The sequence below is a fragment of the Embiotoca jacksoni genome, unplaced genomic scaffold, assembly GCF_022577435.1.
Source record: "Embiotoca jacksoni isolate LCO1_2020_lvr unplaced genomic scaffold, fEmbJac1.0.p SCAF_42, whole genome shotgun sequence".
NCBI classification, from domain to species: domain Eukaryota; kingdom Metazoa; phylum Chordata; class Actinopteri; family Embiotocidae; genus Embiotoca; species Embiotoca jacksoni.
Window position 1 is genome coordinate 3,013,465 of NW_027185395.1, and position 14,318 is coordinate 3,027,782.

General features: G+C 43.3%; 1 protein-coding gene across 2 annotated transcripts; it reads right to left on the reverse strand.

Annotated features, from left to right (window-relative positions):
* Positions 1–3,523: 3,523 nt before the first annotated feature.
* LOC138210074 (spindlin-Z-like) lies at positions 3,524–14,199 on the reverse strand. 2 transcript variants are annotated; one of them, XM_069169007.1, is made up of 6 exons: positions 14,164–14,199; positions 10,652–10,700; positions 10,288–10,423; positions 9,273–9,390; positions 8,586–8,819; positions 3,524–7,856 (listed from the first exon to the last, which is right to left on the reverse strand). In XM_069169007.1, exons 2-6 carry the CDS (start codon positions 10,675–10,677, stop codon positions 7,657–7,659), a joined length of 714 nt encoding a protein of 237 aa, XP_069025108.1. In that variant the 5' UTR covers positions 10,678–10,700; positions 14,164–14,199; the 3' UTR covers positions 3,524–7,656. The 2 variants fall into 2 exon arrangements, with proteins under 2 accessions (XP_069025108.1, XP_069025107.1); XM_069169006.1 differs by lacking the exon at positions 14,164–14,199 and adding an exon at positions 12,190–12,345.
* Between the last annotated feature and the right edge of the window lie 119 nt (positions 14,200–14,318).

A 14,318-nucleotide genomic window follows, 5' to 3' on the forward strand; every position in this document is an offset into this window, starting at 1 on the left:
GGAGAGAAACTTCCACAGATATTACTGCTTTAAAAGCAACATATTTTATTTTGAAAGTAAAACTCTCTTCATTTCCTGTATGACTTCCTGAGGGCACCTTGACACGTGAAATGAACTCGACAGTTGAGGAGATGAGGAGGGCTGGAGGAAGAGGCCCCTCTCATTTCAAACTTCAGACAACAAGGTGGCTGTTCTGGAAAAGAGAGAGAGAGAGAGTGTGTGTGTGTGTGTGTGTGTGTGTGTGTGTGTGTGTGTGTGTGTGTGTGTGTATGTGTGTGTGTGTGTGTGGAGGGGGAGGGGCAGGGGGGAATTTTGTTTGTTGTTGTTTTTTGTTGTTTGTGTTACACATTTGTTGTTTCTTAAGAACAAATATTTCAGGAGTAAAAATAAAAAGTGAAAGATGGAGGAGGATGAATGGAACTAGCTGTAAAATAAATAAAGTTACAAAGTAAAATATGATTATTATATGTTAGTAATATATATTAACAATAATAATAATAATAATATTATGTATTATATTAATAATAATCATATTAACTCTCACTGTGAATGTAAATATATACTAATAACTTACATAAATTGGATTTGGATAATTAATAATGTGATTATTTTCTGTATTTCTGTATTTATTATTTTCCTTCAACACAATAAACTTCTCACAAGATCAAACTCTTACGTGGTTACTACGACCCCCCCCGCCCACCCACACACCCACACACCCACACACACACACACTTAGTTATATTATGACTTGAGTCAAAGCCGTGTTAAATCTGGACAGTCTCCAGTCTCACTCCACAGAGAACCGTCTCACTCCACAGAGAACTGTTTCGCTGTCTCACTCCACAGAGAACCGTCTCACTCCACAGAGAACTGTCTCACTGTCTCACTCCACAGAGGACTGTCTCACTCCACAGAGAAGTGTCTCACTCCACAGAGGACCGTCTCACTCCACAGAGGACCATCTCACTCCACAGAGGAATGTATCACAGTCTCACTCCGCAGAGGACTGTCTCACCCCACAGAAGACTGTCTCACTCCACAGAGGACCATCTCCCTCCGCAGAGGACTGTATCACCCCACAGAAGACTGTCTCACTGTCTCACTCCACAGAAGACCATCTCACTCCACAGAGAACTGTCTCACTCCACAGAGGAATGTCTCACTCCGCAGAGGACCATTGTCAGAGCAAAATGAAACATTACCTTATGTATTTAATAACCTACGTGCTATTATGATTGCCAGTAATTTTCCAGCTGACCTCCAGCCCTTCTACTAGTGTAGGAGGAGCTTAGCTGTCTAGTGAAGAGGGAAACATTCCATGTCACGGTGGAAGATGTCCTCCTGCTCTGTTTTCACTACATGTTTCCTATGAATGCGTGTCTGTATCTGTAAGTTCTGTCAGACTCCATGAAGGCTCTGTGTGCACGAGTCTGTCCCTTCACATGAAATAGATTGACTCTGTACTTCTTAATAATTCTTATTAATACTTAGTAATTCTTGGTGATCATCATCAGAATATTTCTTAATGATTCTTATTGATTCTTATTGATTCTTATATCAGCTCTTATATCATCTTGTTTTGTTACATTGACAAACGAGAGCTTGTTGTATCATTGTGAAACACATCATTTCCACAACAGTTTGGCGTCGGCAAGATGGACGTTTGATCCTGGACTCAGTTGGAGAACAGAGGCCGGCATCCAGAGAGGATTCCTCCCTGCGGGTCAGACGCCGTCCTCAGACGGAGTCCTGGTCTTCACTCCATCCTGGAATTTGAGGAAAAGAACCAGTGAGAAGTGACTGATAGTGCTGTTATCAGGAATTACAGAGTTAATCAAGGTGTAAACCGGTAAAATCTCGCATAAGTACTTACAGACAGACGTGTCTTGATTATTATTGTGGTGTTTGAGAATTGATAGTGAATCCACAGAGCAAGTGGACCATTATATTCTGTATAAAAGAAAAGAAATTTCCGGCAGCGCTGCAGTGCAGACATGTTGTCTTCAGCTCTGCTTTGCGTTTTTTGTCCAATCTGCTAGTTTTAAAATATTGCTTCTAAGAGTTATTATCAAGCACAGGGGGAGAGAAACTTTTCTCGCTACCAACAGGATTTTGAATCATTTTTTCGTGTTGAGTGGAGCTGAGACGAGCCGGCTGACACTGAAGGAAACACAGAACCGGTACGCCGGATGGAATGTAAACGACTGCATGACAAGATGCATCACATACTTGAGAGGGAGCGATTCATCAGCTCGTAGCAGCCGACATACAAAACGAAGACAGGTTTTTATAGTTGGAGCTTCCTGCCACAGACCTGGCTGACTGGACACATCCTCATGTCTCTGGAGAAGCTGGGCCGGCTCCCAGGACTTATTCTGACTTTGTCCGAAACTCTGGGTTAGCAGCCAAGGCTGCTGCAGCTGTTTTATTTTTATTTTATTGTACTCTATTAATCCCCAAGGGGAAATTCTTTCGCTACAGCAGCATCCCGAGGGGGAGCTGCATCAACAGGCTGCCACGACCGCGGCGCCAACTAACCTAAGGTGCATGTTTTTTGGGTGATGGGAGGAAGCCGGAGAACCCGGAGAGAACCCACGCAAGCACAGGCAGAACATGCAAACTCCGCATAGAAAGGCCCAGGACCGGATTTGAACCCAGAACCTTTTTGCTGTGAGGCGACAATGCTAACCACTGCACCACCGTGCCGCCCTGGTGACACATCGTACCGGAGCGAGGCCCAAAACATCAACTCCAGTCAGGGCTCAGTGTGATGATGAGGAACAGCTCCAACGCTCCCTCCACCACTGGAACTCTCCCTGAACAACAGGGACGAGCCACTGACTCACAGTGAATGTGATAACACTAAGTATGTGGAAACTGGACATTACATTACCAGCAATAAGGCTCATCGAAGCAGGAAAAACAAATCACTGCTGGTTGGAGAGCCAGAAGAGACATGGGTACAGTCACACAGGAAGCAGCAGTATTCTGATAGGGGGCGCCATAACCAAGCATGTTGAAATTGCTACGACCTAAAATCTGTGCTTGGATAACACAACTGTTGAGGAGTTAACGGAGCTACTCCCAGTTATCCTCTGGACTCGTCCAAGAAGTCTGAGGGTTCTGATCCACACAGGTTCTTCTGACATCCTGCGAAAGAGATGTGAAAGAGAAATGAATCATCCAGTCGACTCCTGATCCTGAATACGTGCTGACATCATCATGCCTCAGCTTGGGATACGTTTTATCGACAATTTGAACCCTTTCTGGAGCTGTGAACAGTGTTTCAACCTGATGGTGTTCATCTGAACTTCACTGGATCCAGACTCCTTGGCGCCGACCTACGTCGTGCCCTCGGAGTGCCTGACCAAAACAAGATAAGGGCAAAGGACAGCTTGATCTCTCCCCCCACGAAGCACCCACAGGACGGAGTAACAACCATGGCAGCACACACCACTCCTCCCCCCCATTCCCCTCTTACAGGCAGACAGCCTACACCCCTCCCTCCACCCATTACCTATCAAGGAGTTGGTTAAAATTGCAACACAGAAGCTTAATGAAATTTCGACCTTATCAGACACAAGAAACGGGAACATCACCCGCCCATCTTATGACAGAAAGGATTCAGATGCTACTTCTTCCAACATACCGGTGATTTTAAACAGCCGGTCGCACTCATCATAATCACAGACCATCTGGTACCTGTTTCAGTCATGTTCAGCCACAACCGGCCTCCTCTCCTGTCTCAGAGTCCCTGCAGTTGAAATGAGCTCTTTTCAATGTCACATCTTGATGTCAAGAAATCTTTTCTGGTTAATGATCTAATAATTAATACGAGTTTGAACTGTATATTTGAAACATGGCTGAACAACACTACTGGTGAAGCAGCACTGACAGAGGCTTCTCCTCCTAACTATGAATTCTATCAGTCAGTCAGACAAAACAAGAGAGGAGGAGGATCGCAGTCATCTTCACCACAGTTTGGGTGTAATGACATCGACCGAGGTGAATTTACATCATTTGAACAGCTTGCTCTTGAGCTGAAAGGTAAATCAACAGTACTGATCATCACAGTTTATCGGCCACCAACGTACTCGGCATTATTTCTGCAGGAACTCTCAGAGTTGATCTCACCAGGTGTCACCAGATATGACAGGTTCATTCTGAATGGAGACTTTAATATTCATGTAAATAACAAGAACGACCACAAAGCTATAGAGCTGATGAATTTACTTGACAGCTTTGAACTGACCCAACATGTAAAGGAAGCCGCCCACCAGCAGGGTAAAACCCTGGACTTGGTGATAACAAGAGGGTTACACATGGATCATGTTTCAGTACCTCTGACCATCAGTGCATATTTGATGATGTGATTGTAACCACGCCAAAGACTAAAAGGGAGATTCTGGTTCAAAAGAGAGTCCTTGATGAAAGAGGACTGGCACTGTCCTTCAGAGACGAAGGCATTTCAATCAGAGCCAGTGTTGCTGCTTATCTTAACACAGATGAACTCCAAAAATCTTGTAACACAGATGCAACCATGGAAACATTCCCCTCCATCCCATGAACTGAGCTTTGTAAGACTGTCACTGGGTGTAACTCCTCCACTTCCTGTATTGACCCGATACCAGCAGCGTTTTTTAAGCAGGTATTCAACAGCATTTCAAGTCATGTCCTTCAGATTATAAACAGATCTCTTCAAAACGGCATTTTCCCAGATGCCTTAAAAAGCTGTTGTGAAACCGTTACTAAAGAAACTCAACCTCGATGTCAACGCGTTGACCAGCTACAGGCCAAATATCCAACCTTCCATTTATTAGTAAGATACTCGAAAAGATAGTTTCAGTGCAAATAAACTCAGAATATTTCATAGATTCTTATATTGACTGTCTCATTCCACAGAGGACTGTCTCACTGTCTCACTCCACAGAGGACCGCCTCACTCTCTCACTCCACAAAGGACCGTCTCACTCCACAGAGGACTGTCTCACTCCACAAAGGGCACAAGAGACCTGCAGATCTCAGAGTCCCTCTTTTCTTTTTAAGAGTGGTTATAATAAGCTTTGTAATATGCCCGGCAACTAAGTACATCACAGGAAGTACACACACTGAAGGTTTTACATACGTGACTGTGTTCTGTAGGTCTATTCAGCCAAAGCATCTGATTGGTTAAAGACATAAAAAAATAGCCCGAAAACCTTTTACTGGTTTCTTTTTTTAATTTTAATTTGTATTTGTTTGGGAGGAAAAAGAGTCAAAATAAGTGCCGAAAACTCCCAAAACAGAATTTAAATTCAGGAAACTGTCACCTGGCTGCCATCATGGTGGACGTTGGACAGATGTCTCAGTCAGAGGACAGATGTCTCAGTCAGTCTGAAGTAAATCCACAGAAAATATAAAAAGTACATTAATGAAACAGGAAGTATAACCCTTCACTGTGTTTTAATCTCTTTAACCAACACAGGACGTCTCCTGTCTTACTGCATACATACTGAGGGACAGACTGCGTTCTGTCTTACTGCATTCACGTTGAGGGACAGACCGCGTTCTGTCTTACTGCATTCATGCTGAGGGACAGACCGCGTCCTGTCTTACTGCATTCATGCTGAGGGACAGACCGTGTCCTGTCTTACTGCAATCATGCTGAGGGACAGACCGCGTCCTGTCTTACTGCATTCATGCTGAGGGACAGACCGTGTCCTGTCTTACTGCAATCATGCTGAGGGACAGACCGCGTCCTGTCTTACTGCATACATGCTGAGGGACAGACCGTGTCCTGTCTTACTGCATTCATGCTGAGGGACAGACCGCGTCATCTCATGGACACAAACCAGCGCCTCTTCGGATGTCCAGAAGGACACCTGACCGTCCCCTCCAGCAGTCTGGGACCTTTTGTGTTGGTATATTTCTGTCTGAGTTATAATTTAACGTGGAAGTGAACCACTGACAGGCTTCTTGACAAAGTGTCTCACAGGTGTCTTGGAGACAGACACCTGACTGTTTCACCACACAGTCGAAGTTCTGGAGACTTTAACGTCCAACAAGCTCACAAACTGTCCAGAGACTCTTCTTCTGGTCTGTCCCGCAGGATTTTAGGAGAATTAAGCCACGCCTCCCGCTCTCTGACCATCGGTGCGTCCAGGAGTTCGTCCTCCTTCTGTAACCAGGTTTTAAAACAAACGGTCGAAGGACAGAAAGGCTTTAGCCAGGTTTCAGTTCGGTTGTCCGTCCCATTAGTATTCACTGACCACTTAGAAAAGACAACACAGTATAAATCCAAAGAAGGTGTCCGCTCATCTTTAACATCAAAGATCGTCACAACAGGACGAGAGAAAGAAGAAAGGTGTAAAACCAGCATGTCTTTTTAAAATCTGTCTCTGACTCATGATGGTGAAGAACTTCAGTCACCAACAATCAGTCGCTCAGGTTTCTGGACATTTACAAAGATATTCTTCATATTTATGTTCGTCCTTCTTCCAGAGATGAGACCAAACCATCCGGCTGGTTAAAGGGTTGTTCTGTCCAACTGGGACGTTTCAGTGGTAAACTGGGACGTTTTAGTAAACTGAGACGTTTCAGTGGTAAACTGGGATGTTTCTGTGGTAAACTGGGACCAGCTAATTTTCTGTTTATGGAAGCCTATTTACACTGAGAAAAAAAATAGATCACATGTTAAGAATGGAAAACCACATTTGTCAGAATTATGAGACATGACCCTGTTTATAAGTTATGATAAAAGTGGATATAAAGACTTACTGAGGCAAAATACTCAGAATTAAACAGTGATGTAATAAATAAATAAAATTAATTGACTTAAAACATGATAGAAGTAAAATGTTTGACTCATTAATTCATAAATTCTGAGGTTTACTTCAGTCAACATTAGGACTAAACATAAAGTCAAATATGTGAGTATTTCTGTTTTTTTATCATTGCATAACTATTCATCATTATTGGTCTTTGTTTAGCAGAAATGGATTTCCATACATTTGACGTGACAGAAACAGAAGTGATTACCACCAAACACCAGCTGCTTCTTCATCGTGGGAGTAAAAGTTCCACTTTAACAATCCTCCTCTTCCTCAACTCTTTTTCTGATTTGCTCATTTTAAATGCAGCGGCGTCCTCCCTCGTCTCCGGGCCACATGTCTTCAAGGGGAGTCTGATCGTGTCTCACATGTTTCAGTCCAAGTCGAATTCACCAATCCAGAAATGTTCTGCGATCACAATGAGCACATTTCCTTCCCTTTGTAAAGACGTGGCTCCTGCTGATCTGTTCGATGACGTATTCAGTAATCAGCTGGATCCTACGCATCCGGTTCTGTTTAGAAAGTCACATCACAAAACCTCCTTCTGGTTTCCTTCAAAATCTTTTCTATTTTTCAGACACCTCGGATTCATTCACAAAAGTATCAAAGGACCTCAAAGATTCGTTCAAGGTCAAATAAAAGCATGGACAGTTCTTTGTTTCTGTCTTAAGGCTTTAAAGAAGATGTTTGTTTTCCTTCTCGATGATTCCCAGAGACCAGAGCTGCCTCTCCTGTCCTCGTTTCTACAGTCTGTGATGGTCTGAGGAACAAGTGCTTCAGATGTCTCAACATGTGCTGCGTTTTGTCTCCCGTCCCGCGGCCAGGCCTCAGGACGTCCAGAGTCTTACGAAGTCTTCACCAGATCGTACACGTAAATGAGGAAGTCGTCGTCGAACTTGATGAAGTAGACGGAGGGCTTGGCTTCCACCTGGTGGATGACCATGCCTGTTCGTTTGCCGCCGTCCTCCTTGGCGTACTCCACCTGTTTCCCCACCAGGCTGTCCACCACCTCGCCGGGCTCCCGCTCCACCGGGACACCGTCGTCTACGGAGACACAGTAGGACGGACGTTAGCACTGGCTGCTACGGACATGTCCTCTGCTCTACCGGGTCCGTACCGACAGACAGAATTAAAGCAGATGTTTGATGAAAGACACAAAATATACTATTTAACAAACAGTGTTCAGATCGCGTGTTGGGGAGTAACACAAAGTAAATGTGGCCACAGTTACAATAAAAATATGTAATTAAATTACAGTTATAGTCAGAGATCATAAAATATATATACTTTGTAAAATGTTCATATTTAGAATAAAAAAGTATTCTGTTGCTTTGCATCTTCTCGCGGCGCAGGACACGTCGCTCTACGTATAGACACCTTCATCCTGGTTTCTGATTGGTTCTCTTATCTGAATTCGCTCCGCCTCTCGTCTGCCAATCAAAACAGCGCACGCAGCTCTGAACAACCACGTCCTCGAATAATACCAAAGTAAATTCAAAAATATGAAAAGTTATTTTCTTTAAAAATAAAACTCAATTTAAGGTGTTCTGAAGAAGTCTGAATTAAAGTTAAAGTTCTGCTGCAAAATTCACACAAACTAGTTACCATCTGTGAGAAAAATAACCAAGTAATCAAATGCAATAAGTTAATCTAACTTATTACATTTGATTACGTGATGTGTTGAAGTGATTGAAACAGTTCCATTTCTAACAGTAGTAACCTCCAAGCTATCACATCATAAAACTCTCCGTTCAAAAGAAATGGAGAACTAACTGGAGTCGGCCATGACACGCAGGTCTCCCTCCTTGTAGTCGTCCAGCAGCTGGTACATGTAGAGGACCGGGTCCTTCTCGTAGGTGATGTAGAACCAGGTGGTCATGATGGGGGCCCGGGCCAGAACCATCCCCCTCCACTCCTCCTTCGGACCCTCCTCCGTCTCAAACATGTGCTCCACCGCCTTCCCGATCATGGTGTCTGCCAGATGGACGTCCGCCAGACGGGACTTCGCTGCGGAGGAAACGCTTCAGTTCACGTCACTTTGCTGTGTCAGCATTAGCTAAATGTTAGCAGGTTAGCAGCCACAAATAAAATTACTAGAAAACAAAGTAGAAGAGAGTTCTTGTTTCACCTGAAAGAAGATCTGAATTAAGAGGTTTAAGTTTCAGCTGTCTGTGCTAACTGCTCCTCTAAGTATGCTAACCGTAGACGTGAACGCCTCACAAACGTAAATGTTATTAGTATACAAACATTAACATGTTACGCTATGCTAAATGTTAGTGTTAATTTATAAATAAACTAAACCTTGACAAGTAACTAACCTGCAACATGTTAGCGAGTTGTTATCGTATACTATGATACATATATGTGTAAAACATTAGCATGTCATGCTGCCATGTTTAAAGGGATGGCGGTGGTACCAACATGAACATATAATAAACTGAATACTAGCTGAGGACTCACCTCGGCGGTCCGGCAGCACCTCCAGGCCCTGAACCCTCTCATCCTGATGGAGCTCCAGACCATAAACACAGTCAAAGCCATCGTACTTGATCAGGTAGAGAGACGGGTTGACGGGCACCTGGACAATCAGGATGGACGGGAGGACACAGGTTAAAAATGGAAAATATGAATCACAGAAAATATTTAAAATAAACAGTATTAGACAGAAAGCAGCAGGAAGCTGCAGGTCATGAAGGGAAACGTTGCAGGAGACAGAAAGACTGATGACACGATTAATTAATGATGCTCGTATACGTCTAGAATGGATGTGTGTGTATGTGTATGTGATTATATATATATGGGTATATATTTAAATATCTAGATATATATGTTAGTGTGTGTGTATATGTAAATGTATAGATATATATGTGTTGGTGTATATGTATATATGTAAATATATAGATATATGTGTTAGTGTGTTTGTGTGTGTGTATATGTAAATATATATATATATATATATGTGTTAGTGTGTATGTGTGTGTGTATATGTAAATATATAGATATGTTTTTGTGTTAGTGTGTATGTGTGTGTATATGTAAATATATATATATATATATGTGTTAGTGTGTATGTGTGTGTGTATATGTAAATATATAGATATGTTTTTGTGTTAGTATGTATGTGTGTGTATATGTAAATATATATATATATATATGTGTTAGTGTGTATGTGTGTGTGTATATGTAAATATATAGATATGTTTTTGTGTTAGTGTGTGTGTGTGTGTGTGTGTGTGTGTGTGTGTGTGTGTGTGTGTGTGTGTGTGTGTGTGCTCCTGAGGTAAAGTGTGAGTGTGAACCCATCCTGTTGAGGATCAGTCCAGTTCCCCAGTACCAGACTGATGGACCAGAACATGAGTGCTGACTCAGATCAGTGCAGGTGTCCACAGACAGAGTGAGCCGTCATATGATTGGACAGTGGATCAACATGTGACAACAGGTTTGGTGTCAGCTGGAGTTGGTTGCCCCTGGTTACCTGGTCCAGCACAGTTCCTTTCCAGACCACGTGTCCGGCTCCGTCCTTCCACACATGTTGGATCCTGCAGCCCACGATGTTGCGTCGAGGTTGGGTCAGAACTTTAGAGGTCGGGCCCAGACTGCTCTTATGTTTTCTATATGGAGACAGAGAAGAACCATCTGTACTTATATATCTGTTAGACATCCTAAAGGGGAACCAGGGACAATGAGACACAATGATACATAAAGAGACACAAAGAGACACAATGATAGATAAAGAGACATAATGAGACACAAAGAGACACAATGAGACACAATTAGACACAATGAGACATATGTAAGACATAAAGAGACACAAAGAGACATACAGTGTCTTCACTCACTTGTGTGGATTTTTTTTCTTCATCATATTTACAGAAACAGCCGGAAACCCTGAAAACAGTCAGAAAACATTTAGTGAATACGAAGACAGAATCAGTGGTTCTGGTTATAGTCTCCATCAGATCCACAATGTTCTGGTTCTGGCCTACATCAGATCCACAGTGTTCTGGTTCTGATCAGTGAACTAAGTCTAATAATAATCTATTATCTATACATACTATACACACATAATAATTATATGTATTTATACAAACATAATAATTATATGTATTTACACAAACATAATTATATGTATTTACACCCGTAATAATCTTATCCCTGTTCCTGGTTGTGAACAGCAGGGGGCGTCAGAGTGCTGTCTGCTGAGACAGTGAAGGTGTCTGATGGCTTTGGACTCTACAGCCCCTCTGGGTGACAGTGGTGTGTTCTGCCCTGAACTCTGACTGCAGGCTGCATTATTCAACCCGAGTCTCTTTTTAATCTGACGGAGGAGGACACAGTACATCAGTGTAGGTATTGGCCCAACAACCAGTCAGAGGCTGACTGCCCTGCTCACTGGCACCTTTCTCGGCCTTACTCTGAATATCTGACATATTTCTTTAGATATTATAACACTGAATCTTATATTTCAAAGTGAAACATGAAAACACATACAAACGAAACTGATGTGGTTTGTTGGTGGATGAACAGATCACAGTCAGTTCAGATGATGGTTCTGAAGGTTTAATGTCCTGAACATGACTGTTTCATTATTGATGGGTTGAGGCTGTGAGGAGGATATTATCTATTATCTATAACCTATTATCTGTTATCTATTATCTATAATATATAATCTATTATCTATTATCTATAACCTATTATCTGTTATCTATTATCTATAATACATAATCGATTATATATAACCTATTAGCTGTTATTTTTTTATCTATAATATATGATCTATAATCTGTTATCTATAACCTATTATCTACTGTTATCTACACACCTACTGTAACCACACCCACAATAACCACACCCACTGTAACCACACACACAATAACCACACCTACTGTAACCACACCCACAATAACGAACACCTACTGTAACCACACCCACAATAACCACATCTACTGTAACCACACCCATAATAACCACACCTACTGTAACCACACCCACAATAACCACACCCACTGTAACCACACCTACTAGAACCACACCTTCAGTCTGCACCTGCTGGGCCGGTTCTGTTCTGGTGTCCGTCTACACCATGTATGCTCGGCTGGTTCTGATCTGGTGTCAGTGGATCAGTGTGAACATCATCTAACTGACTGTATTGAAATAATATATAATAATGTATAATTATAACAATCAGCCATGTTAATCTCTGTGTTTTATTATTTACAGGTCCAGATTGGGGTGGGGGTGGAGATGGGGGGACAGACAGACAGACAGTCAGACTGGGTCTCAGGTCTCCGGCTGTCTGCTGCCTCCCCCGCCCCTCCCCCTCGGCGGGAGATCACCACCAACAAAACGAACACTCAGTGTGTTTTCTCTTGTTTACCTGCAGGAAGACGGGCTCGCGAGTGGACAGGTGAGCGTCGGGTTCTGTCGGACCGTTTTTTATTTTTAAAAGAGGAGGTTCGAGGCGCGTTCTGGCCTACAGCTGTCCGTCCACGGAACCAGTTCCGACTTCACAGGAACCACAGACACTCCACGAACATCTAGCCACTACTTGTTAAGCTGCACGCGACGAGACTACACCTGTCCGGTCCGGCCTTTCAAAATAAAAGCACGTGTGTCTGCGAGGAGACGATCGATAACAATCTTCGTAACAAAATAAATGAAACTTTATGAAAGAAGAGGAGGAAGCTGTGTCAGCTACTTCCTTTAAAGTTTAACATCAGGAATATCTACTGAAATCATCTGGTTTTCTCCATCCAGATAAGGAGAACGTTTTAAAACTGTTAGTTCAGTCTGTTACAGTGAAAATATAATGTTTAATGGTTTATAACCAGGTGTCTCCTCCCTCCCCCTGTCTCCTCCCTCTACCTGTCTCCTCCATCCACCTGTCTGCTCCTCCATCTGTCTACTCCTCCACCTGTGTCTCCTCCCTCCTGTCTGCTCCTCCACCTGTCTTCTCCCTCCTCCTTTCTCCTCCCTCCTGTCTGCTCCTCCACCTGTCTTCTCCCTCCTCCTTTCTCCTCCCTCCACCTGTGTCTCCTCCCTTCACCTGTCTAGTCCTCCACCTGTCTCCTCCCCCCACCTGTCTCCTCCCTCCTCCAGTCTCCTCCATCCACCTGTCTCTTCCCTCCACCTGTCTCCACCTTCTCCAGGGAGGTAGAAAGTGCATGTACGGCTCGTTTTGTCACAGCTTAATGAGACAGAGACGCTGTAAAAACTTTTACTTTTGAAACACACGGTGTGTAAAAGATACTTTACAGTCATTCTATTGTATAAATTCTCCAAATATAAATTCGTTTTGATTTTTAAAAAGGTATAAACCTTCTTTAATGTTTGTTAATTTACTGTGAGCCAACAGCCGTAAGTTATTAAAGGCTTTTTAAATGATCGTCCTCTGGAGTGCCTCAGTTGTTCATTTATTTATATTTAACTTCATAATTAACTTTTTATTCACATGATAATGTAAACTATTGTATTATACATTCATTCATTTTAAAAGTAGCATGAGATTTACGACAAATATCATTTTTAAAAGTAGAAATATGGGTTATAAAACAGGATTATAACATATTAAGATGAGGCTTTTATTTTGTTTTATTGCCGCACTTCCGGTGTGGTTGCCGCAGCCCTGACGCTCCCTCCGCCCCTACCTCGCTCTGCCAAATAGTGCAACTGAGAGGAAATACAAGCACACCGACAGACACATTACGCTGCAGAAAAGTGATCATTCCTTCTGTTGAATGCGACAGAGGAGGAGACAAAGGAGGAGACAGGAGGAGACGGGAGGAGGCAGGAGGAGACAAGAGGAGACGGGAGGAGGAGATAGGAGGAGGAGATAGGAGCAGGAGACAGGAAGAGACAGGAAGAGGCAGAGGAGGAGACAAGAGGAGACAGGAGACAGTTGGAGACAGGTGGAGGCAGGAGGAGACAAAAGGGGACAAGAGGAGACAGGCGCAAGAGACAGGAGGAGGCGACAGAAGGAGACAGGAGGAGGAGACAGAGGAGGAGACAGAGGAGGAGATAGGAGAAGATCTTTGACCTGTAACCAGCCCTTCTCGTCTTTATAAGAGATGAATATATTTACATCTCATCCTTCCAGGGTGTCACTGAACTCATCAACAATAAAAGATTAATAACAGAGTTACAAGTGAATCCTGATCAACATAAAACACATGCAGATCCTCCATCTTATGAAACATGACTTCCTCCTCCACCGACCACTTCTCTTCATTTCGATCTTTCTCGTGAGCCAGATGTTCATTTCTACAGCCTCACGAAGCGCTCTGTGTTCCTCTATGGGAGGTTTGTACCGGGACCTCCAGCTGCCTCTGGGAGGAGAACACACTGAACACACCTGGACTCCCGGCCAGCGGTCAGGAGGATCCTCGGAAACCACTGGAGCCGAGCAGCATGGGAAGGTTGTAGAACAGAGGTTCCTCCTGTCTGTCTGCCTGTCTGTCTGTCTGTCCGTCTGCCTGTCTGTCTATGTCTGTCCGTCTGTCTCTCTGT

What these genes read in the sequence shown, in the direction of transcription:
- LOC138210074 (XM_069169007.1), bottom strand. Translation starts at nt 10,677, where the DNA reads ATGATGAAGAAAAAAAATCCACACAA. An exon ending in AAGAAAAAAAATCCACACAA is followed by an intron (nt 10,424 to 10,651) that starts GTGAGTGAAGAC and finishes GTCTCCATATAG; the next exon opens with AAAACATAAGAGCAGTCTGG. An exon ending in AAGGAACTGTGCTGGACCAG is followed by an intron (nt 9,391 to 10,287) that starts GTAACCAGGGGC and finishes CTGATTGTCCAG; the next exon opens with GTGCCCGTCAACCCGTCTCT.